This window comes from Taudactylus pleione, unplaced genomic scaffold (genome assembly GCF_031769625.1).
Source record: "Taudactylus pleione unplaced genomic scaffold, aTauple2 ptg000086l, whole genome shotgun sequence".
NCBI lineage: Eukaryota > Metazoa > Chordata > Amphibia > Anura > Myobatrachidae > Taudactylus > Taudactylus pleione.
Window position 1 is genome coordinate 19,669,459 of NW_028284488.1, and position 23,384 is coordinate 19,692,842.

The 23,384-nt window shown below is 46.0% G+C and overlaps 1 protein-coding gene across 3 annotated transcripts in view; it reads right to left on the bottom strand.

Moving 5' to 3' along the window:
- Nucleotides 1-23,384, bottom strand: part of UPF2 (UPF2 regulator of nonsense mediated mRNA decay) — a 124,746-nt gene that overhangs the window by 59,227 nt on the left and 42,135 nt on the right. For all 3 annotated transcript variants that reach the window (XM_088468764.1, XM_088468762.1, XM_088468763.1), the window contains 2 exons: nucleotides 15,280-15,388; nucleotides 7,903-8,016 (listed from right to left, as the gene is read on the bottom strand). In XM_088468764.1, coding sequence (XP_088324890.1) covers nucleotides 7,903-8,016; nucleotides 15,280-15,388 — 223 coding nt within the window. The remainder of the gene's footprint in view (nucleotides 1-7,902; nucleotides 8,017-15,279; nucleotides 15,389-23,384) is intronic.

Here is a 23,384-nt window from a genome sequence, read left to right on the forward strand (position 1 = left end):
CTTCGAGACCACTTTGGGCAAAAACTCAGGACGAGTGCGGAGCACCGCTCTGTCCTGGTGAAAAATCAGGAAAGGAGGGCGACAGGAAAGCGCCCCCAATTCAGACACCCTCCTGGCCGAAGCAATTGCCAGGAGAAAAACCGTCTTAAATGTCAGCCACTTGAGCTCCACCGCCTCAAGAGGCTCAAACGGAGGACCCTGCAGGACCCGTAGCACCACCGCCAAGTCCCAAGGAGCCACAGGAGGCACAAAGGGAGGCTGGATCCTGAGAACACCTTGGAAAAAGGTGTGAACGTCTGGTAGTATTGCAATCCGCCGTTGAAACCACACGGACAAGGCGGACACATGAACCTTCAGAGATGTAAGGCGTAAGCCGAGATCCAATCCTGACTGAAGAAATTCCAAGATCCTAGAAACTCGGAACACCTGAGGATCATAATGTCTGGACTCACACCACTGAAAGTAAGTGTGCCACACTCTGTGATAAATCCGTGCTGAAGCAGGCTTGCGTGCCCTGAGAATGGTACCAATAACCGAACTGGAGAAGCCCCGAGACCTCAAGACGGTTGTCTCAAGAGCCACGCCGTCAAAGACAGCCGACCCAGATCCGGGTAAAGGCAGGGCCCCTGAGACAACAGGTCCCGACGCTGAGGAAGAAGGTACGGAGCGTCGATGGAGAGGCTCCTGAGATCGGAGTACCAAGGACGTCTGGGCCACGCCGGAGCTACAAGCACGAGCATGCCGCCGTCCTGCTTGAATTTCCGCAGAACCCGAGGAAGCAGGGATATCGGAGGAAACAGATACGCCAGGTGAAACGTCCATTTCACCGACAGCGCGTCCACCAGACTTGCACCTGCGTCTCTTGTCCTTGACCCGTAAACGGGCAACTTGTGATTGTGACGGGAGGCCATCAAGTCCAGCTCCGGCAGTCCCCACCTGTCCACGAGTAGCTGAAACACCTCTGGGTGAAGCGACCATTCCCCGGGATGCACGTCGTGACGGCTGAGGAAGTCCGCCTCCCAATTGAGGACTCCGGAGATGAAGACCGCCGAGATCGCTGGAATGTGACCCTCCGCCCAAGTCAGGATACGAGACACCTCCGACATCGCTGCCTGACTGCGAGTTCCGCCTTGGTGATTGATATACGCCACCGTGGTGGCGTTGTCGGACTGCACCTGTACCGCCCTTCCGTGAAGAGCGGGGCCGGACGACTGCAGGGCCCTGTATACTGCCCGCAGTTCCAGGATGTTGATGGGGAGAAGTGCTTCTTCCGCTGACCAACGACCCTGAAGCGACAAAGAGCCGGTCACTGCCCCCCAACCCCGGAGACTGGCATCCGTCGTGAGCAGGACCCAGTCCGGGATCCAAAATGGGCGCCCCTCGACCAGATGAGCTGTCTGAAGCCACCAAGCCAAAGATAGCCGAACGTCCGGAGACAACACCAGCACCTGAGAGCGGATCCGGTGAGGTAACCCGTTCCATTCTGATAGAATCAGCCCCTGCAGGGGCCGGGAATGGAACTGGGCAAATTCCACCATGTCGAATGTCGACACCATGGACCCCAGAACTCTCATAGCCGAATGGACCGACAGGTGGCAACGGCTCAGGCAACTGCGTATCCGCAGCTGTAGGGAGGCGACCTTCTCCGGAGTCAGGAAGATCCTTTGCTGACGCGAATCCAGCAGGGCTCCCAAATGAACCATCCGCTGTGATGGAATCAGGGAGGACTTTTTCCAATTTATCAACCACCCGTGTGCTTGCAGGCAAGCGATCGTCAGGTGGAGATGTTGAAGCAGTACCTCCGGGGAGCTCGCCAGCAACAGGAGGTCGTCCAGGTACGGCAGCAGCCGTACATTCTGGTTCCGAAGATGTGCGGCCATGACCGCCATAATCTTCGTGAACACCCTCGGTGCCGTGGAGAGACCAAAGGGTAGCGCCCGGAACTGATAGTGGTGTTGAAGGATAGCGAACCTCAGATACCGCTGATGTGAAGATGCTATCGGAACATGGAGGTAGGCGTCCTGGATGTCCAGGGACACCATGTAATCCCCCGGTTCCATCGCCAGAATGATGAAACGTAACGTTTCCATCCTGAACTTGGGAACTCTGAGGAATTTGTTCAGAGACTTCAAGTTGAGGATAGGGCGATGAGAACCATTGGGTTTCTGCACCAGAAACAGAGACGAATAATACCCCGTCCCTCGTTGTGATAGAGGAACGGGAACAATGACCCCTGCTTTCAGCAAGGACTCTATAGCCTCCTGAACCTGTAACGCCTTGGTCTTGTCCTGAGAAGGACTTGTGCAGAAAAACTGGTGGGGTGGTCTGTGCCGAAAAGACAGGGCGTACCCCTGGGAGACCACTTCTCGAACCCAGGCATCCGTGGTGGTATTGTGCCAGCACTGGGCAAATAGAAGAAGTCGGCCTCCCACTCTGAGGTCCCCCAGAGGGTTGCCCGTCCCATCAGGCCGCAGGTTTATCTTCCTGCTTGGAAGAAGGGCGCCGAGCACTCCAGGCTTGCTTCTTGGGTTTAGAGGCCGTCTTACTCGCAGACTGTCTCGGGAAGGACTGACCTTTCGCCTTACCCTGAACCCGAAAGGAACGAAAAGCCGAACTCCGAACCTTAGCAGGCAGTGCCGCCGAAGGGAGGAAGGCCGACTTGGATTTAGCCAGGGTGTCCACTATTTTGTCCAAGTCCGGACCAAATAGTAATTCCCCATTGAAAGGTAAGGCCTCCAGACCTTTCTTTGAATCAGAGTCCGCTCTCCAGGACCGCAACCATAAGGATCGGCGGGCAGACACCGCTGCAGCCGATACCCGCGAGGTCAGCAGACTAGCATCTAAAGAAGCTTCTCCAATGTAAGAAGCAGCGTCCCTCATTTGTCCCAACAACGCCCGCTGGACATCCGGAGCGTCGTCCGGGAAGGTATCTTCCAATGCATTGGCCCACCCCTCAATGGCCTTGGCCACGGACGGTCGGGCCACCGCCCCGGAGAGGGAGTAAATAGACTTTAAGCAAGTCTCAACTTTCCTGTCCGTGGGATCCTTCAGCGAGGATATCGACGGTATTGGTAAGGTGGCGCCCCGAGTTAAACGGGTGACATGGGAATCCACCGCCGGTGGAGTTTCCCATTTTTTACAATGTGCCTCAGGGAAGGGGTAATTAGAAGCCAACCGCTTCTGAGGAAGGAATCTCTTACTGGGCGCCTGCCAAGCTACCGCCATATGATCCGTCAACTGATCCGACAGGGGAAACACCGCAGAAGCCACCTTAGTTTTTTTGAAACTAGGAAACTTCGACTTAGGAACCGGTGCCTCATCCTCTATAAGAAGAATAGCTCGCACCGCCCTAACTAGTGCTCGCACATTAATGGACGACTTGGTATCCATTTCCTGGACCGAGGCGTCCGAGTCAGTGTCATCAGGGACCTCCCCATCATCTGAGGAACCCTCTGAGTCCGATACCTGAGCAGCCCGTGTCATGAGTGGGCGTTTTGAAATCCTAGAAGGCATGTCAGTCTGCAACATTGACTGAAAAGCTGAGGAAGCGGCCGCCAAATTTTGCACGGAGTTGGAGAGCACATCCACCCAGGGTGGAGGAGTCACCATAGGGGCCTGAAAAGGTACCACAGGCTGCTGCGGCACAGGGGAAGCCTGTATATACATAGGCAACCCCGCATAGGGACCCACCGACTGAGACCCAGGAGGACTCCGCAATAACTGCGGGACACCCGGGGAATGGGGGATGGTCGGCTGGGACAACGACCTAGTAGGGAGAGCAGTCGGGACCGACAGACGGTCCGCAATAGACACCAGCACTTGAGAAAACATCGCCCACGGTGGTTCCTGCGCCAGAGAAGGTCTGGATGGGCCAGGAGCCACCTGGCATCGACTACACAGGCCATCCTGTGACAAATCCTCCCTATCTACTCCTGCAGAACAGCGTCCGCAGGAGGCCAACACCGGAGCCACTGAGCGCTCAACCTCCTCGTCTGACATGACAGAATATATTATATATCTGGCACCAGGGTAGAAGTAAAACGCACTCACCGGTGTGCTGAACAACAGCCCACAATATGGCACTGAGTAGCACACAACTGTACGTGACGGACCTCACAAATACGTGATCTATATAAGTGAGGTCAGTAGAAACGCCCCTCCCCCACACACCTGTAGGGCTTGTAGGAGAAGTAAAGGGATAGGTATAAGCTGACAGTAAGTAGAAAATAAGCACAGACAGGCAGCACTAGCAAAAGTCACATACCATGCAGGAAGATATACTCACTGCACCTTTCCACTACAATCAACCTGCCCAGATTCAGTGTCTGGGAGGGCTATAGTGCTGTGTACGCTGTCCTTAATCAGGGGAGAGGTACACAGGGGGACCGGTCCGCGTGCTCCCTGAGATCTGCGCTGCCACTGTGAGAAAATGGCCGCTGGAGACCTCAGAGGAGGAGTGGCCGAGTAGCTGCAGCTCAGCGACGCCAGACTCCGTGCTGAAAGGCGCGCTGAGCTGAGGGGAGGAGCCGCTGACAGGGAAGGCTTCCTCCCCTGGCTAGCATATTAACCCCAGGGCTTGCCGGCATCCCGCTTGCCATATATCCCTGGTGGTCTAGTGGTCCCACGGGTTATTCCTCCTCAGAGGGGGAGCCCGCCGCCACCGCTAGCGGCCCCCGGTCTGTCCCCTAGGACCGGGGGCAAAGGACTGCATCTGCAGGCAAAACCCGCGAGCCGCCGCTAATCGGCGACTCGCGGCTTACCTTGTCCCCGGCGACTCCGGCAGCAGTCCAGGGAGGGACCCAGAGTCCGGCTAGTACGGACTCTGGCCTCCCGCCGCGATCCCCAGTGCAGTACTGGCGTCGCGGCGCCAGCGGGGAAGGAGAGCGGCAGCGTGGGCGTCTGCATAGACAGCCCGTCGCTGCCACACTAGAGCCTCTGTTTTAAAATAAAAATCTAACAGGCTCTTTTTTTTTTTTAAATAAAAATAGAAAGCTTTTGGGGGCTGCTCCTGCAGCCCCCCTGCGCAGGTGACCCGACTCCGGCCGGGCACCAATTCAAACTGAGGTGCTGTGGCCGGGGGCGGGGTATAGAGGAGGACGGACCCAAGTGCATCCTGGGAGCAGCTAAAGCTTTAACTGCGTGGTGCCCATGGATCCAGATCCAGCTATACCCCAAGGTCAACCCTGTGGACCCCCTATGGACCCTGAAGTAGAAATAGGGAGCTAAAAGCAAATACAAAGGACACAATATAGAAAACTGACCCAAGTACAGACAAAGAGAAAACAACAGACATAGCACCACACAGCCACTATGCAATCTCAACCTAGCAAGAGGAACTTTCCTGCAGACACAGAGAAGGCCACATGACTCCCTTTCAACTCCTTTTCACCTGTGTCAGGCAAGGGGAGACCCTTACATTGCTGCTACCTCAGCATATGATCTGGTACTGTTGCACCTGGCTAATGGCACAGTGGCAGAGCACCCGGTCACTACTCGTGCCAGGGGTGAAGCGAGGGTGAGGAACAGCACACAACAGGATCAGGGTGGTGAGAGGAAACTCAGAGATTGCAGCCCTCATTGCTTTCTCGTTTCCCTCGATTCTCTGGCAGCCCAGCGCTTAAAATCAATTAAATGAATTAGTAGCAGACTAATGAGCACCCTGAATTGAGGTTCCACGAGGATGGGGATATGGAAGAGGGATGAGCTAAAAATATTCACAATATTAAAAAGTGGCAATTATCTATAAGATACTCTGAATCATGCCAGGGTCCACTATCCCCCAAAATATAAATTATCGATTTCTCAACTCTGGGACCGTAAAGGGGTATGACAGAAGCTATGTTTTGGCAGCAAGGAGTTTGTATTAAACTGCTGTGAATCACTTCCAGAGTGTAAAGTGACAGAGAATGAGAAATTCAACAGATTCAGTATTTACTACAATGCCCAAGTATGGAAGCAATAGTAACATACTGAATGCTGCATTTTTTTCTGGTAGAATAGAAATACAAAATAGAAATTATTTTTTGCAGTATTTAACACCATAAACATGAGTAACACGCACAGTGATTTAATTGCTGCACATTCCAGCCTAAAGCTAAAATAACGAAATTTAGTTATAGAGAGAAAACTAATCCCCCGAGAACCACTTCATGTGTGACAATGGGAAAAAGTTTCAGTCAAGGACCGTGTAGCACCACTGTCTTGAAATTTGTTGCGCATTTAACATAGAAACTTTTTATTCTTCAAAACCCATTCTGGTAACAGGTAGTCTATGAACAAAAGATCTAACATTTTAAAATATGATTTAACTGACATAACAGAATCCAAACAATCATTCTTTCCAAACATTACTTATCTTGCTGTAGGATTACCCCTTAACCAACTAGACATAGATCAGAGGGTGTAACATGGTGCCACAGAATGATGTGACAGCCCTTTTAATTTAAGTTGTAAGATTTAGATTCGGGACCCAAAAAGCTTAAATTTAAAGAATTCTGGAAAAATACAGGTGTTCTAAAACCTTTGACTGTCAGTGTATATATAAAAATAACACTAAGGTCTGTCCTAAGGCTGGTATGTTTCCAATGCCCCCTAGCTATCTATATACAGCACCACAAGGTGGCAGCGCACACAAGTAAAGAAGGGTGTGTGTGTGTGAGAGGTGGATTCAGTTTGGGGGGGGGGGGGGGGTTGCACATGTCCCTGCTGTAGTTTTTCTGTGGCATTTTTTGCTTTCAATATGTAATTCCAGGCTCCAGCCACTGTGTGTTTATTTGTACTGTATGTGCCAAGCGCTCGCCTCTGCAGAGAATCCAGCCACCTTCCAAACAAGCAGATGGAGCCGGCTTAGAACAGCTACCGTCAGAAAGCAGGTAAGTTTGAGTACAGAGCCTGGCTTCGTGGAACAAGCTTTTGGGGAGGTGGGGAGCTGGGATCATATGATGGGGTGGTGACAGGGGCGTATCTATAATGCACCCACATTATCTAAAACTCACCTGTCCGTGGTCCCGAGTCGGGTGTCAGCGCTGCATAGAACACCGGAAAATGGGCGCCGTGGCCATTTCTACAGTGCTCTGTGCAAGCGCAGTAGACTCTGGGCACACTCTAGTGCCCAGAGTCTACTGCTTCTGCGGTAGCCGGCCAGCCACGTCAGCCGCCTGCCGGGGAGAGAGGATGGGGCCCTGCACGGGGAATGCACACGGGCTCCCTCCTCTCTTAAAATGCCCCTGGGTGGTGAGATATATTGAGGGAGGGTGCAATGAGAGAGACCCATGCATACTAATACTTTAAGACGGCTGGCAGAATTCAGGGGGGAGGGATCTAAAGTTGCCACTTTTTTTTTTTTAAATGCAGGTATTTATTACCCATCACTTGCAGACAAGTTTGAAACTTTAAGATTTAGACAAACCCCAACAGAGCTTAGACCACCAGCTGGAAGCTGCAGCAAGTGGTCAAGGCAGCACTGGCCTTGTTTATTGTATGCACTTTTTATTATTGCATGCTTATTCTGCGTGTTTTATAATAAATGTTATGGGGCTGGTTGGTGGCTAGAATGTTTATTCATTCACTACTTTCACCCAGCAACGCAATGAGAGGCCAATACATACAAAAGATAGAGAGCAATCTATTTATAGCTATGGAGATCAAAAGAAACAGGGCAGCAATTCTATGTATTATGCGAGAGGAAAGAGACAGAATCTACAACATCTCAGTCTGCCTGACCAACCCTCCCTCCCACGGCTGTACACTTACCCATTCCCGACCTACGTTTACTCTGTCCTCTCTGGCTAAGGACTGCCCTGTCGCTCGCTGCAGTGGGAGCCATTTTAGGAGAAACGCTCGCTCCCACTGCACGTCAGAGATGTGACACACACACAAAAATAGATGTAGTAGAATACAAACCTTTAAACAGTGTAGAGTGTCGGTTCGGCTGAACATTTTAAACTTGGCAAGCTCTCCAATGAACCTTACAGTCTTGTTCTTGGTTTCAATGTTGATCTGATCCTTCTTTCTGACCTAAAAGTTTGCAATATGTTTTATAGGATTACTTTTTTTCCAGATTTGAGTCTAATAAAACCGTTCCAGAATAAATATTCCAACAATTAGTAAAATGATAAAAATAACAGTCTGTACTAGTTGGGTGAAATAATAGTACCTACCACTATTCAGTTAAACACTTGTTAGGTGCAAGTTGCATTTTGAAAACAAGATAGGTTGCCAGCTCTGTAAGCTACACCTTACTTTTGGGGGGAGAAACATTTTAAACTAAATGCAAGAGCACTAAACGGGTTTGCATAAAGCTTAACTCACAACAGAAAGGAATAACATTAAACTATAAAATAAAGAACAAAAACCAAGACTTCATTATTTATTTTGAAACATCTTCAAAAAATAAATAAATAAATAAATAAAAAATAAATAAATCTAATTTCTGAGTTATCCAAAAATGGTAGTTCAGACAAATCAGTTGAATCCATTTGATTTAATCAAACTGTTCTCCATTGTTTGGGAGAAAGCGGGCGATTGTCATTTGTTACCATACACCAGATATTCATTCCAACCAGCTGGATGGTTGGAAAGATAATCTAGGTGTATGGCCAGGTTAACACAGCGTGTCAGGAGAACCCATCTCCCCCCTTTGAAACCTTGTTATGACTAAAACACCTGTGTTTTCAACACCAGAATCAAGTATCTCCCACAGGTCATTTTTATCTGTGGACACAGGTGGAATAAATAGTGTCCCAGCAAAATAGATTAATTTACCTGGGGATGTTAAAAGAAATTCTCAAAACATGACCTTTTGGGGGTACTTGAGTATGGCAGTTAAAAACCATTGCCCAAGAGACATTGTGCCTAAAGCTGGGTACACACTAGACGATATGTCGTCCAATCCTACGGATCGGGCCCACGTAGTGGGCACATAGTCTAGTATGTACCCACTATGCATGCTCCCGCTGGCCTACATCAGTGTTGTTCAGTCATCCATACGTGCACGGACGACGGAGCAACATAGCTGCTGGTACCGGCAAGGTCAACTGTGCCGATGAATGATATATATCGGGCGATCAGTCACCGGATCGTGCAGTGTGTACCAACTGCCCGATACACATCTGTCCACATACATCTATCCTCTGTGTGCTACAAGTCGCGTTACACATAAGGCGTGAGCACCGTGTGACTCGGTAGCGCTAAACATATTTTCGTGCAACTTTTTCCTTCAGGTACGTATTATTCACGTAGTGATGCAAATAGGACGCACAAGCAGCTTCTGCTGTTTAAAATATGCGGCATGCCTATATTCTATGTGCAACTGCGGGTGTATCTGCACGCAAAATGCTACGTTACAGTGTAAGTGGCTGTGTATCAGGAGTGACCAAAATGGAGTTTAAGCCATTTTTTGATGTTCAGTGCTCAGTCGGTTTTCCATCATATACAGATTGTGGCAAAGTCCAGTATATGTCAATAGATTTTAGAATGCTAACTAGTTAGCTACTGCAAATGTTTAGTTATGTGACCAAACATGGTTTTACCAAATTAACATCGTGTTACCTTCAAACTAATCTAAATACACACCATAAAAGTTGTTATTGAGATGATTAATTCCACTATTAACAATTGAGGCAACAGTGCCCCTTAATGTCTATTAATATTTATGTGTGTTTCTAAAAATGACCTTTATACTGTTAAAATGCTTACTCAGGAGTTTCTTTCAGAAACAGCCTATATAAACTGTAATGTGTCAGTATAGAATTAGCCTTATTCCTGGAACAACACTGACTGTAGAAGTGCTAGGACGTTTGAACATAATCCAGTCTCTAGATGCTGAGAGAAGGGCTCCTGGATTTGCTGATGTGATTGCTGTATCTACTGAATTAATCGACCACTACCTAAGTATTATAATAAATTTACACTTTTAAATTCAGTTTGTTTAAGTATCATTTCTGGGAATCCACCCATCTGGTATCTCTTAGTTTGAACCCATCTGAAACAGGTTGTGACACTAACTTGATGTGCTTTGTGCACATAAACATTTCCCCATTAAGAGATTGAGAAATACACTTGCAAGCTGTACTAATCAATGAAAAGTAAAGACAGATACAGTAAAACCTAAACAAAAAACTAAAAAGATAACTACAATAAATTTCCAAGATATTTGAAAAAAACCTTAATAAAATTTACAGAATGGTTACATTTAGGGAAGTTATGCTGGGTACACACTGGCAGATATATTGGCGGATCAATTGATCAGCCAATATATCCTGTGTGCGTCGGCCAGTGTGTAACAGCGATATGTCTGTGAATGATGTAGTTCACAGACCTATTGCGTTGGCTGTACTGCACAGTCGATGCCAGATATATCTGCAGATATATTGGGGCATCGTGCTGTGTGTACGGGTGGTCAGTCGACCGTCCATACACTTGCTGCAGAGGCCGCAGGCCAGACGACAGATGATGGTGGTTCATTGTGTATTAACAACTATCATCTGCAGGTCACTCGATCTGACATATCACATTGGTTGTGTTGCAACCAACATATCACATTGGTTGTGTTGCAACTGTTAGGTGCGTACCCAGCTTAAGAGACCATAATTGTTTGTTATAATCTGCACTGGACTGTTATCAACTAGCTCCTAAGGGCAGAATTATGTGGGAACATTAGAACAAGAATGTATGACAGATGATGGCCTAATGTACTGTACCTTCAATAGATAACAGACAAAATGTTTTGAAATGTAGCCCAGATTATTTTGTACGAGACAAAAAAAAGATTGGCAAAACCACTGAACATTAATGGTGGGTACATACCTGAAAGATATATCTGCAGATATATCTGTAGATGGTCGTTCATACACCTGAATGGCCATCACCTATCCGGCAATCGTGGATCCTGCTGCCAGGGAGGCGGGTTTGGGCCAACCCCCCTCCGCGCCACTGTGTGTATGGATGGTCTACAGACCACCCGTACATACTTGTGCCGATGTACAGACATATCTGTCAGTCAATCGGCTGTGCAACACAACCAATGTGATATGTCTGAACGACGCAGTTCACAGACATATCGCCTGTACACACTGGCCAACGACCAGCAGATATATTGGCTGATCAACTGATCGGCCAATATATCGGCCAGTGTGTACCCAGCATAAATTACCCAGAATATTGAAACAGCATATACAGAAGCATTTGCCAATGTATTTGTACAGGGACTACATCTAAAAACGATAACATCTAAAGCTCTAGTTCTAAATAAAAAGGTACAGTGCATCCAGAAAGTATTCACAACCCTTCACTTTTTCCACATTGTTATTTTACAGCCTTATACCAAAATGGGAAAAAAATATTTTTGTCCTCAAAATTCTAAACACAATACCCCATAAAGACAACGTGTAAAGTTTGAGATTTTTGCAAATTTAAAAAAAAAAAAAAAAAAAAAAATCACATGTACATAAGTAGTCACAGCCTTTGCCATGAAGCTCAAAATTGAGCCCAGGTGCATACAGTTTCCACTGATCATCCTTGAGATGTTCCTACAGCTTAATTGGAGTCCACCTGTGGTAAATTCAGTTGATTGGACATGATTTTGAAAGGCATACACATATCTATATAGAGGTCCCACTATTGACAGTGCATGTCAGAGCACAAACCAATCATCAAGTCCAAGGAATTGTCTGTAGACCTCCGAGACAGGATTGTCTTGAGGCACAAATCTGGGGAAGGGTACAGAAAAATATCTGCTGCTTTGAAGGTCCAAATGAGCACAGTGGCCTCCATCATCCGTAAATGGAAGAAGTTCGGAACCACCAGGACTCTTCCTAGAGTTGGCCGGCTGTCTAAACTGAGCGATCTGGGGGAGAAGGGCCCTAGTCAGGGAGGTGACCAAGAACCCAATGGTCACTGTCAGAGCTACAGAATTCCTCTGTGGAGAGAGGAGAACCTTCCAGAAGGACAACCATCTTTGCAGCAATCCACCAATCAGGCCTGTATGGTAGAGTGGCCAGACGGAAGCCACTCTTTAGTAAAAAAAGCACATGGCAGCCCGCCTGGAGTTTGCCAAAATGCATCTGAAGGACTCTCAGACCATGAGAGACAAAGATTGTACTCTTTGGTGTGAATGCCAGGCGTTATGAAACCAGGCACCGCTCATCACCAGGCCAATACCATCCCTATAGTGAAGCATGGTGGCGGCAGCATCATGCTGTGGGGATGTATTTCAGCGGCAGGAACTGGGACACTAGTCAGGATAGAGGGAAAGATGAATGCAGCAATGTACAGACACATCCTGGATGAAAACATGCTCCAGAGCTCTCTTGACCTTAGACTGGGGCGACTGTTCATCTTTCATCAGGACAACGACCCTAAGCACACAGCCAAGATATCAAAGGAGTGGCTTCAGGACAACTCTGTGAATGCCCTTGAGTGGCCCAGCCAGAGCCCAGACTTGAATCCAATTGAATATCCATGGAGAGATCTGAAAATGGCTGTGCACCAAGCTTCCCATCCAACCTGTTGGAGCTTGAGAAGAGCTGCAAAGAGGAATGGGCGAAACTGCCCAAAGATAGGTGTGCCAAGCTTGTATCATCATATTCAAAAAGACTTGAGGCTGTAATTGCTGCCAAAGGTGCATCAAAGTATTTAGCAAAGGTTGTGAATACTTATGTACATGTGATTTCTTTTTTTTTTGTTGCAAATTTAATAAAAAAAATAAACTAACTTTTTTCATGTTGTCATTATGGGGTATTGTGTGTAGAATTTTGAGGACAAAAATTAATTTATTCCATTTTGGTATAAGGCTGTAACATAAAATGTGGAAAAAGTGAAGCGTTGTGAATACTTTCCGGATGCACTGTAATAGTTGGATGCTGAGAAAACAAATAGTAAAATTAACATGTATCGCTAAATATGGTTTAGCTTGTCTGGATAAGAAATAGGTAGATAGGGGAACTAATTGATGGCTTTATAACTAGAATTTTCTCAGGAGTGAGTGGAGGAAGAGGACAGTTTAGGGGAGTAGAGGTAAGGAAAGTGGGCCAAGACAAAAGAATCAAAGTGAGCATAATAACGCACACTGCTACGGGCAGGTAATAAAATAGTAATCGAGAGGTCTAAATAAAATAAAACGAGGGTGCGCAATAAGTTTCCGGATGTGCGTTGCATAGATATACACAATCTGACTGTCTGGTTGTCAACTGTAATCTCTGACTAAAGTTCTTGTGAAATTTCAAGGCATAAAACCATAAATAAGCAGCACTGCACACAAAAGTAGTCAGTTTGTTCACTTCCTTCACAAACTCATTATGGAGCTCAACAGATGCCACTAGAGAGCCACGATCTTCCACGACTACAAGAGTGGTCTGTGATAGCAAGAGAGTTTTGACCGACTGCAAGCTCATTTTGGGGAGGAAGCACCGTCCTGAACTACTGCATGAAAGGTTTGTGAATTTTAGTGAGGAAGACAGTCTCTGGAAGATGAGAAGCACTGTGGCTGACCTGTGTCCGCCATCACCGAGGACAACGCTGCTGCCGTGTGGACCATAGTTGAGGTGGACACCAGGGTGACTGTGGTCCAGTTAGAGATGGAGATATGCCTCTCATCGGGATGTATCCGCTCGATACTCCACGAAAAGCTTGGCCTAAGCATGGTTAGTGGCGATGAATTCTGGATCTACAGTTTTGACTCAGAGACCAAACAGTTGGCCCCAGTTGGAGGTGTGCCACCACAGAAGTTCCGAAACAAGTGCAGCATGGCCAAGCAAATGGTGGCTGTTTTTGTGGCAAAGACTAGTCTGTAGCTACCGTACCACTTGTGCAGCAGCGCACCATTACTGGGGACTGGTACACCAACCAATGCCTGCCACAGGTGCTGGAAGCCATATCCAGGCGTTGTAAAAGAACTCATGCTCATGGTGCCTTTTTCCATCACAAGTCGAGGACAGTGTTGGATTTTCTGGCCCATGACCGCTCCATGTGACTTCATGTTCCCGCAAATAAAGCGCAAGATGCGTGGGATTAGGTTTGAGTCACCGGAAGCTGCGTGGAGACCTTCATCCAGCATGTACAAGACATACCTGCTTTGAACTGGTCCAGCTGCTTCACCAAGTGGTTTGAGCGCATGCAACTTTGCATAGACTCCACTGGCGGATACTTTGAAAAAATTTAATGTTTACTGTGTTTGTAAATGGAATACATTTTGTGCATCAGGAAACTTATTGGGACTCCCCTCGTAGAACAAACCTGTCCAGTACATCTAAAAACTTTCAACTTCAGTGACTATTGGAGGATGACATGCACAACTACCACACCATTAGTCCCCTTAAGCCAGTAGTTTTTAACATTTTACTGGCCGGCTACCCTTGGAATATCAATATATTTTACTGAACTGCCTTAAAAAAAAAAAAAAAGTAAGTGTTCAGATGTTTGGCTTATGAACACAGATTTATTGCACAATTTTTATACATAAATGTTTATTTAAATTCAACTTAAAATGTAAATGTAGGTTCAATCTTCAATGAATATTATTCTGTGGCTTAATAATGATATCTTTGCAGAAATATACAGTGCTCTACATGCAACCTAGTATCCATCATCTGAAGACCCTAAATTCCTGACCAGTAAGGAATTAATCTACTTTCAGCATAGCAGAACAGTTTAATGGTAAAAAAAAAAAAAGTTATGCAAAAACAGTGCATCACTAATCAATATATTACTATATATCACATGCAGTGTTTTCCCCAGGCTGTTTTTGGTGGGTGCACCACCCGGCAAGAAACAGCCTACCACCCAGCACTTTGGAAGCCTCCAAGTGGGGACAATATCTGGGAGCTGTATAAAAAGGATCAGATCCTACAGACTTTGCAGTTTTTTCATAATCAGACGACTGGGCCTCTAATAAGAAGAGGAGAATTAATATATAAAATGTTATTTCAAATCATTATAAGGTCAAGGTTTAAAACATTTAATTATTGCGAAGGCCCCACCCGGCTACTTCTTGATGCCACCCGGTTGGAAAAATTTTCTGTGGAGAACACTGACATGAAAGGTGATATTTAGAAAAAACTAAAACATTTTTTCAAAATCCTCCTTAGGAGACATAACTAGTGCAGTGGCAGTCTTTTAAAGTATTAAAAAGTGTATTTCAGAAAATGTTGGACTACTTCGCAGAAACAAACATGGGACGTTCGCAACTGAATCTTCCGATTCAATAATATGTATGGTGACGAGACGATACTCTGGGTAACCTGTCCTAAACCTTGGTCCCTAAATTGAAGTAACACAACTTACATGAAATTTGAAATCCCCTTTCAACATGGAACAAAGGTCTTCTGCAACGTCAGACATGCAAGGGTGCAATGTGGCAACCAAACGTGCGTAAAATGGCAGTAAATCCAACCTGAAAACAAAAGATTTAAAAATATATAAAAAGGTAATGGAAAAAAATTAAAACCATGTCGGTTTTGAGAAAGCAGTTCATATATTGCTCTACGTATACACACAAAGAGATCATATTTTGATCAGGAAAGCTGAAGGAAGCATTCAGGAAATCATGGGATTATTGTAAAAGATGCAGTCCCCACTGTTTTCAATGTTCCAATTAGCTGGAGCCACAAAGTAGAATTCAAACAACTTTCAAAACAAAGTTTGCACTGCATGTGGCACTTGACTGGACAAAATTAGATGCCACAACTTTTGGTATCTATATGAATTTTACCCAACACCCCCCTTCTCCAGCATCTGCAGGAAGCAGTCTCACCACACCGTGCTATAAGGGAGAGATGCTTCCTAAAGTAAAAATTAATTTTTACCTGATATTCCTTTTAAGAGCAACTTTCTAAACTTGAAAACCAAGCCAGTTCACAGCCAAAACTGATATTTTACCCCCAGTCTGAGACAGACCATACTGGGATCATCTTCACAACCTTTTATTTTATTGTACGCCCGACGCTAGCAGAGTAGCACGAGACCTAGCGGCTCACTCACGCCAGGCAAGTCTCGCTGCTTGGCGTATTGGGGCTAGAGGACACATCTAACTGCCTGAGTTGTAATATACAGATGCCATATCTATACTGTATATTTGGCTACTGCAGCAGAAGACCACACTAGGTTACATTTCTCATTTAAAAACATGCAACATACTTCAATAGGCACACACTCACCAGGATTGGAAAAAATAATATCAAATGAGCATTGTTTTAAATGCCACAGCCTACCCGAGTGTTATTGCTGAGTATGGTCACAATCTACACATCCACTAATGCAGTATTTGCCCAACTCCAGTCCTCAGGGACCTCCAACAGTGCATATTTTTTTTTTTAGATCTCCTTGTTGGTGTACAGGTGTATTCACTGATGACTGACACATTTTAAAAGTTCCACAGATAAGCTACCTTGTGATACTGAGGAGATTTGTAAAATATGCTGCTGGAAACTGCTACTTAACAAGCCATGTCACAAAGCACATCTCAAGCTGGTTCCACATACATGCGTTCAGTGTACTAAAATGGGCACTAGTGTTACTAGATTTCAATCTAATGGAGCACCTTCATAGTGTTGTGGTTCATAGCATTAATGTGCAGCTGACAAATCTGCAGCAACTGCTGTCATATCAACATTATTTATTTATTACCAGTTATTTATATAGCGCATACATATTCCGCAGTGCTTTACAAAGCAAAAGAATCTCTTAAGGAATGTTTCCTTGTTAAATCCATATATATTCACTTAACATGCATTGAGGACTTACAAAAAACATAACTCATACTATACAGCAATAATACCAGATTATTTAATCCAGAGCCGTATTAGTGAAAAGAAAAAGTTCTCTAAAAATAATTAAGTCAGAAGTTTTACATTTCCAAAAGTAATATAGTAGGCAATAGATGCATTAACTAAAAAAAGTCACCATGAGCAGGATAGTAATGGCACACAGGAACATTCAAAGTCTCTACTTAAAATTCCTCATTGTCATTGTGACTGCTCTAAACTCTTAAGTCAGTTACATAGAACAATCTCTCCACCTAGTGTCCAGTTAAGTAAAAAGCAAGATTATTATACACAGTGTGAATACATGCTTCAAGAGTGATGCACTGAGTATGAGCTGCCCACACTGAGCTGGACACTGTATAGTACCACGTGGAATGAGTGTGGATTAACAGACAGTAAAAAGGTCGACAGTGTCTAGATAGACACCAGATGTTAAGACAGTTAATAGGTTGACAGGGACAAAAGGTTGGCACACTAAAGGTCGACATGCAAGCAGGCAGATAGGTACAAATGGTCGACGGGTCAAAAGGTCGACATGAAAATGGTCAACACTTTTTTCTTTTAGCATTAATCTTCACCTTGGTGCCTAACCCTAATCCTCCCTCCTGGTGTCTAACCCTAACCGTCGGTGTAGGTGCCTGATCCCAACTGTCCCTTCTAGTGCCTAACCTTAACCCTCCCTAGTGGTGCCTAACCCTAACAGTCGGGGTAAGTGCCTAACCCAAACCGTCGGGGTAAGTGCCTAACCCAAACCGTCGAGGGTAAGTGCCTAACCCTAAAAAAAAGTGACAAACCCTAAAAAAAATAAACGTGTCGACCATTTTTCATGTCGACTTTTTGACCCTGTCGACCTTTAGCGTGTCGACCTATTGATCGTCTAACATCTGGTGTCTATCTAGACAGGATAGACCTTTTTTTACTGTCTATCTATAGTCCTGCACCCACTTGCAAGATTGGTATATAAAAAGGCAGACACCCAGGAAAAATGATGGTTCAAGAGTCTGGAGGAGATGGACAAGCAATATCAGTAAATAGAGTCATTGCATGTCTTTTACTGAAGCTTTAGTATGCATACTAGGGCAACCCCTGTGTTATGTGATTGTGGACATGGCACAAAAATACTGAAGTCTGTTTGGTGGAGTGAACTCTTCGTTTGTAAAAGGATTAAACCACATAGCTGTACTGATGCTGATCAGTGTGACCTTAATCGTTGTATGATGCAGAACCAGTTAGTTCATGTACACTTATCCTAGCGCATGACGGTGGCAACATATCCAATCCCAAATGCACAGTACACTTTTCAAGCAGTTTTGTGACTTTAAAGAGAAACACAGGAAGAAATGTCAGGAACCAAATGGAAAAATCCAAGGGGGTAGGATGGCTAGGTAACAAGCAGGTGAATGACAGTGCTAGGTCTCCCTTTTGCGGCCAAACCCAGGTTTGGCTAGACATACCCAGAGGCGCGGAGTCTAACTCACTTGGTGGTCTTCACCAGTGACCCCTCCAGATGGAATATGGGTTTTGCTGCACCAAGTGAGCAGGTCGCGGCCCTCTGGACAGGTACCTGGGAGTGGCAGAAAGACCAGAGACTATATTAGCACGGATAAATACTAGGAACCCTAATGATGAGTAAACGCTATAAGGCACTAGAATCAGGATAGTCACTGGAGATAATCCGGAAGCAGACTTGCACTGATAAACACGGACATTATAGACACAGGGATGTACTGAGAGTTGATAGAGAACCATTCGCAGACTTGCACTGAGAATCGATGGTAATCAACACTTGGAGTGAGACACTGAGAATCGCTGGTTGGTATGAGGTTCTGAATGGTTCTGGTAGTCGATAGTTGGTATGAGATGCTGAGTGGCGATGGTAGCCAGCACTTGGTATAAGAAACTGCAGAGCCTGAGACGCAGTCACAGTAGAAACCATTATAGAAGTGAAGTAAACACAGGGATTAGGAACATTAGGAATTAGTAATCAGCTTGAAGGCTGACACATGTAACACAGAGAAGGCAGTTTAATTGAGCTTACACACGGTCAGATGTCAGATGAACGATTTTACCAAAGTTTTGAACGATTGAACGATTTTTGACTGCATTAAAATGAATGGAATCGTCCAAGTCTGACTGCAAACACATCAGATGTCAGATATCGTTATCTGACAAACGGGAACGCGTATAGTTCAGGCATGTCAGATATGTCAGATTTTCCTTCAGATATGAACGACTGAACGATTTTTAAATCGTTATTGTTCAGATCTGAAAGAAAAATCTGACCGTGTGTATGCACCATGATGAGCTGAGCAGCACACTAAAAGACAACACAGGGATTTACAGTGCATCCGGAATGTATTCACAGCGCTTTTTTTTCCCCACATTTTAGGTTTGATGTTAATTTATTCCAAAATGGAATAAATGAAATTTTTGTCCTCAAAATTCTACACACAATACTCCATAATGACAACGTGTAAAAAGTTTGAGATTTTTGCAAATGTAATTAAAAAAACAAACAAACTAAGAAATCACATGTACACAAGTATTCACAGCCTTTGCTCAATACTTTGTTGACGCACCTTTGGCAGCAATTACAGCCTCAAGTCTTTTTGAATATGATGCCACAAGCTTGGCACACCTATCTTTGGACAGTTTCACCCAATACTCTTTGCAGCACCTCTCAAGCTCCATCAGGTTGGATGGGAAGCGTAGTGCACAGCCATTTTCAGATCTCTCCAGAGATGTTCAATCGGATTCAAGTCTGGGCTCTGGCTGGGCCACTCCTTTGATATCTTGGCTGCGTGCTTAGGGTCATTGTCCTGCTGAAAGATGAACAGTCGCCCCAGTCTGAGGTCAAGAGTGCTCTGGAGCAGATTTTCATCCAGGATGTCTCTGTACATTGCTGCATTAATCTTTCCCTCTATCCTGACTAGTCTCCCAGTTCCTGCCGCTGAAATACATCCCCACAGCATGATGCTGCCACCACCAAGCTTCACTGTAGGGATGCTATTGGCCTGGTGATGAGCGGTGCCTGGTTTTCTCCAAACATAACGCATGGCATTCACGCCAAAGAGTTCAATCTTTGTCTCATCAGACCAGAGTTTTGTTTCTCATGGTCTGAGAGTCCTTCAGGTGGGCTGCCATGTGCTTTTTACAAAGGAATGGCTTCCGTGTGGCCACTCTACCATGCAGGCCTGATTGGTGGATTGCTGCAGAGATGGTTGTCCTTCTGGAAGGTTCTCCTCTCTCCACAGAGGAATTCTGTAGCTCTGACAAGAGTGACCATCGGGTTCTTGGTCACCTCCCTGACTAGGGCCCTTCTCCCCAGATCGCTCAGTTTAGACATCCGGCCAACTCTAGGAAGAGTCCTGGTGGTTCCGAATTTCTTTCATTCACTTACGGATGATGGTAGCCACTGTACTCATTGGGACCTTCAAAGCAGCAGATATTTTATGTACACTTCCCCAGATTTGTGCCCCGAGACAATTCTGTCTCGAAGGTCTACAGACAATTCCTTGGACTTCATGCTTGGTTTGTGCTCTGACATGCACTGTCAAGTGTGTGACCTTATATGGACAGGTGTATGCCTTTCAAAATCATGTCCAATCAATCAACTGAATTGACCACAGGCGGACTCCAATTAAGCTATAGGAACATCTCAAGGATGATCAGTGGAAACCGGATGCACCGGAGCTCAATTTTGTGCTTCATGGCAAAGGCTGTGAATACTTATGTACATGTGATTTCTTAGGTTTTTTTCTTTTATTTTAATTACATTTTCAAAAACAACTTTACACGTTGTCATTATGGGGTATTGTGTGTAGAATTTTGCAGGACAAAAAAATATGAGAACTTACCCTTGTATTTCTACGAAGTCCATAGGGTTCCACAGGATACCTTGGGGTATAGGTGATGGCGGCAGACATCGGGCACCTCAGGGTTACATTTTCAGCCCTCCAGGATGCACTGGGGTCACTCTCCTAGCAATCGGTATGATATACCGCCGGCCGCGTGGGCGGCGGTTCGATTCCCGGCAGCGCCTGGACGACCACAGCAGAGTTCCTGGCAGCGGAAGCCCGACAGCGCTGAAAATCCCGATTGTTGATAGGTAAGTATTGACTAACCTAACCCCCTAACCCCAACCCTCCTTAGGGGTGCCAAACCCTAACCTCCACCCCCAAATGCCTAACCCTAAACCCCCCCCCCCCCCGGCGGCTGTCCACTCGCGGCGCCCAGCGTCGAGCAAATGTCAGGAGTCTACAGCAAAGTACACCACGGCGCCCTGCCCACGAAGGACCTACAGACTGAGTAGAATGCGCCTTCACAGAGGGCGGTACAGGAAGGCCCTCATGAGTGTAAGCCTCAGAAATCGCCATGCGAATCCATCCTGCCAAACTGTGCTTAGTGGTAGGCCATCCCTTCTTACGGAAACCATAGAAGACAAACAAGGAGTACAACTTCTGAAATTAATTGGTACGGTCAACAAAAATCCTGAGAGCACGTACCACATCCAATGAGACCTCACCTGGTGAGAGGTCTGGGGAATTAAATGCCGGCACTATAATTTCCTCTTTAATGTGGAAACTAGATACCACCTTAGGTAGGAAACCAGGGCGAGTCCGAAGCACCGACCTGTCCCTATGAAAAATCAGAAAGGGAGGGCGAAATGAGAGAGCCCCCAAATCTGACACCCCTCTGGCCGAAGCAAAAGCCAGAAGAAACACAGTCTTAGCTGTAAACCATTTTAAATCCACTGAGCCCAGTGGTTCAAATGGCGGTCCTTGGAGAGCCCTCAGATCTACAGTCAAATCACAAGGAGCCACTGGTGTGACAAAGGGAGGCTGAATGCGAAGTACACCTTGCATAAAGGTGCGGACATCAGGAAGAGTAGCAATCCTACATTGAAACCACACTGACAGGGCAGAAACTTGCCCCTTGAAGGAATAAAGGCGAAAACCATGGTCTAAGCCCACCTGTAGGAAACCCAAAACCCTGGATATCATAGTCTCTAGGGCCACACCATTCAAAGAAAGTATGCCACACACTGTGGTAAATTCTTGCAGAAGCAGGCTTCAGAGCATGGTGTTAACTACAGAGCTGGAAAAACCCCTGGACCTTAAAAGGGCTGTCTCAAAAGCCACGCCGTCAAAGACAGACGACCCAGGACCGGGTAATGGCAAGGACCTTGAGACAACAGGTCTGGACGTTAAGGAAACAGCATCAGAGTGTCGATGGAGAGACTCCGAAGATCTGAGAACCAGTTTCGTCTGGGCCATGCTGGAGCCATCAACAGGAGCGTGCCTCCTTCTTGCTTGACTTTTCGAAGCACTAGAGGAAGAAGGGAGAATGAGAAGAGGTACGCAAACTGGAAGGTCCACCGGACCGACAGAGCATCTACCAGAAGAGCCCCCTTGTCCCTTGTTCTTGACTACTTCAGGAAGGCCCCACCTGTTCACTAGGAGTTGAAACACTTCCTGGTGAAGAGACCATTCCCCTGTATGCACGTCTTGATGGCTGAGAAAATCCACTTACCAGTTGACTACTCCTGGTATGAACACTGCTGAGATGGCTGGGAGATTGCCCTCCACCCAAGCCAGAATGCGGGACACCGTCAGTGCCACCTGACTTCGGGTTCCTCCTGGTCGGTTTACGTAAGCCAACACCCTGGTGGCGTTGTCCGACTGTACCTGCACGGGTTTTCCGTGGAGAACATGTCTTGCCTGCTGAAGAGCTCTGAATACTGCTCGAAATTCCAATATGTTGATTGGAAGCGCAGATTCTGCTGTTGTCCACCGTCCCTGAAACAAGTGTGAACCTGTTACTGCTCCCCAGCCCCGGAGACTGGCGTCCATTGTCAGAAAGACCCAGTCCGCAATCCAAAAGGGGCGCCCCCTGTTTAGGTGACCCGCCTGCAGCCACCAGGCCAGAGACCAACGTACCTCCGGAGAAAGCACCATTGTCTGTCTTTATCCGATGGGGTAACCCATTCCATCTGGGAGAGGATCAATTTCTGCAGAGGTCTGGAGTGAAACTGGGCATACTCCACCATGTAGAACATCGACACCATGGATCCCAGTAACCTCATTGCCGAGTGAATAGACACTCTGCGACTCTGAAGGCAACTGTGTACCTTCGCCTGCAACGCAGAGATATTTACCTCAGTGACAAAGATCCTCTGTTGTTGAGAGTCCAACAGGGCTCAGAGATGGAGCATACTCTGTGAGGGAACCAGGGAGGACTTTTAAATGAACTTGGTAAACAGTGGTATGCAGTAAATGAAATATTTAATAAGTACACATGTAAGGATAAAAATTATGACAATTGTAACAATAATTACGAAGGTTACTTTGTATGCAAAACTAGATAGACTTATAGCAGTACCCACCCTTCCGTCTACAGGGCTGGCCCACCTCATGAAGGAATTAATATCCACAAATACTGTGCTGCCACATGCCATCAATCTAATATCCTCTTACTAAACCTTTACAGGTGAATGAAATAACAATGACTACCTCCTACCACTGCTCATACTATCTACGTATTTCCACCATATTTTTATTCCAATTCTTACCATATCCAATTATTACGTTACAAATTTAACGCACATGTACTTATTCATCTATTTAT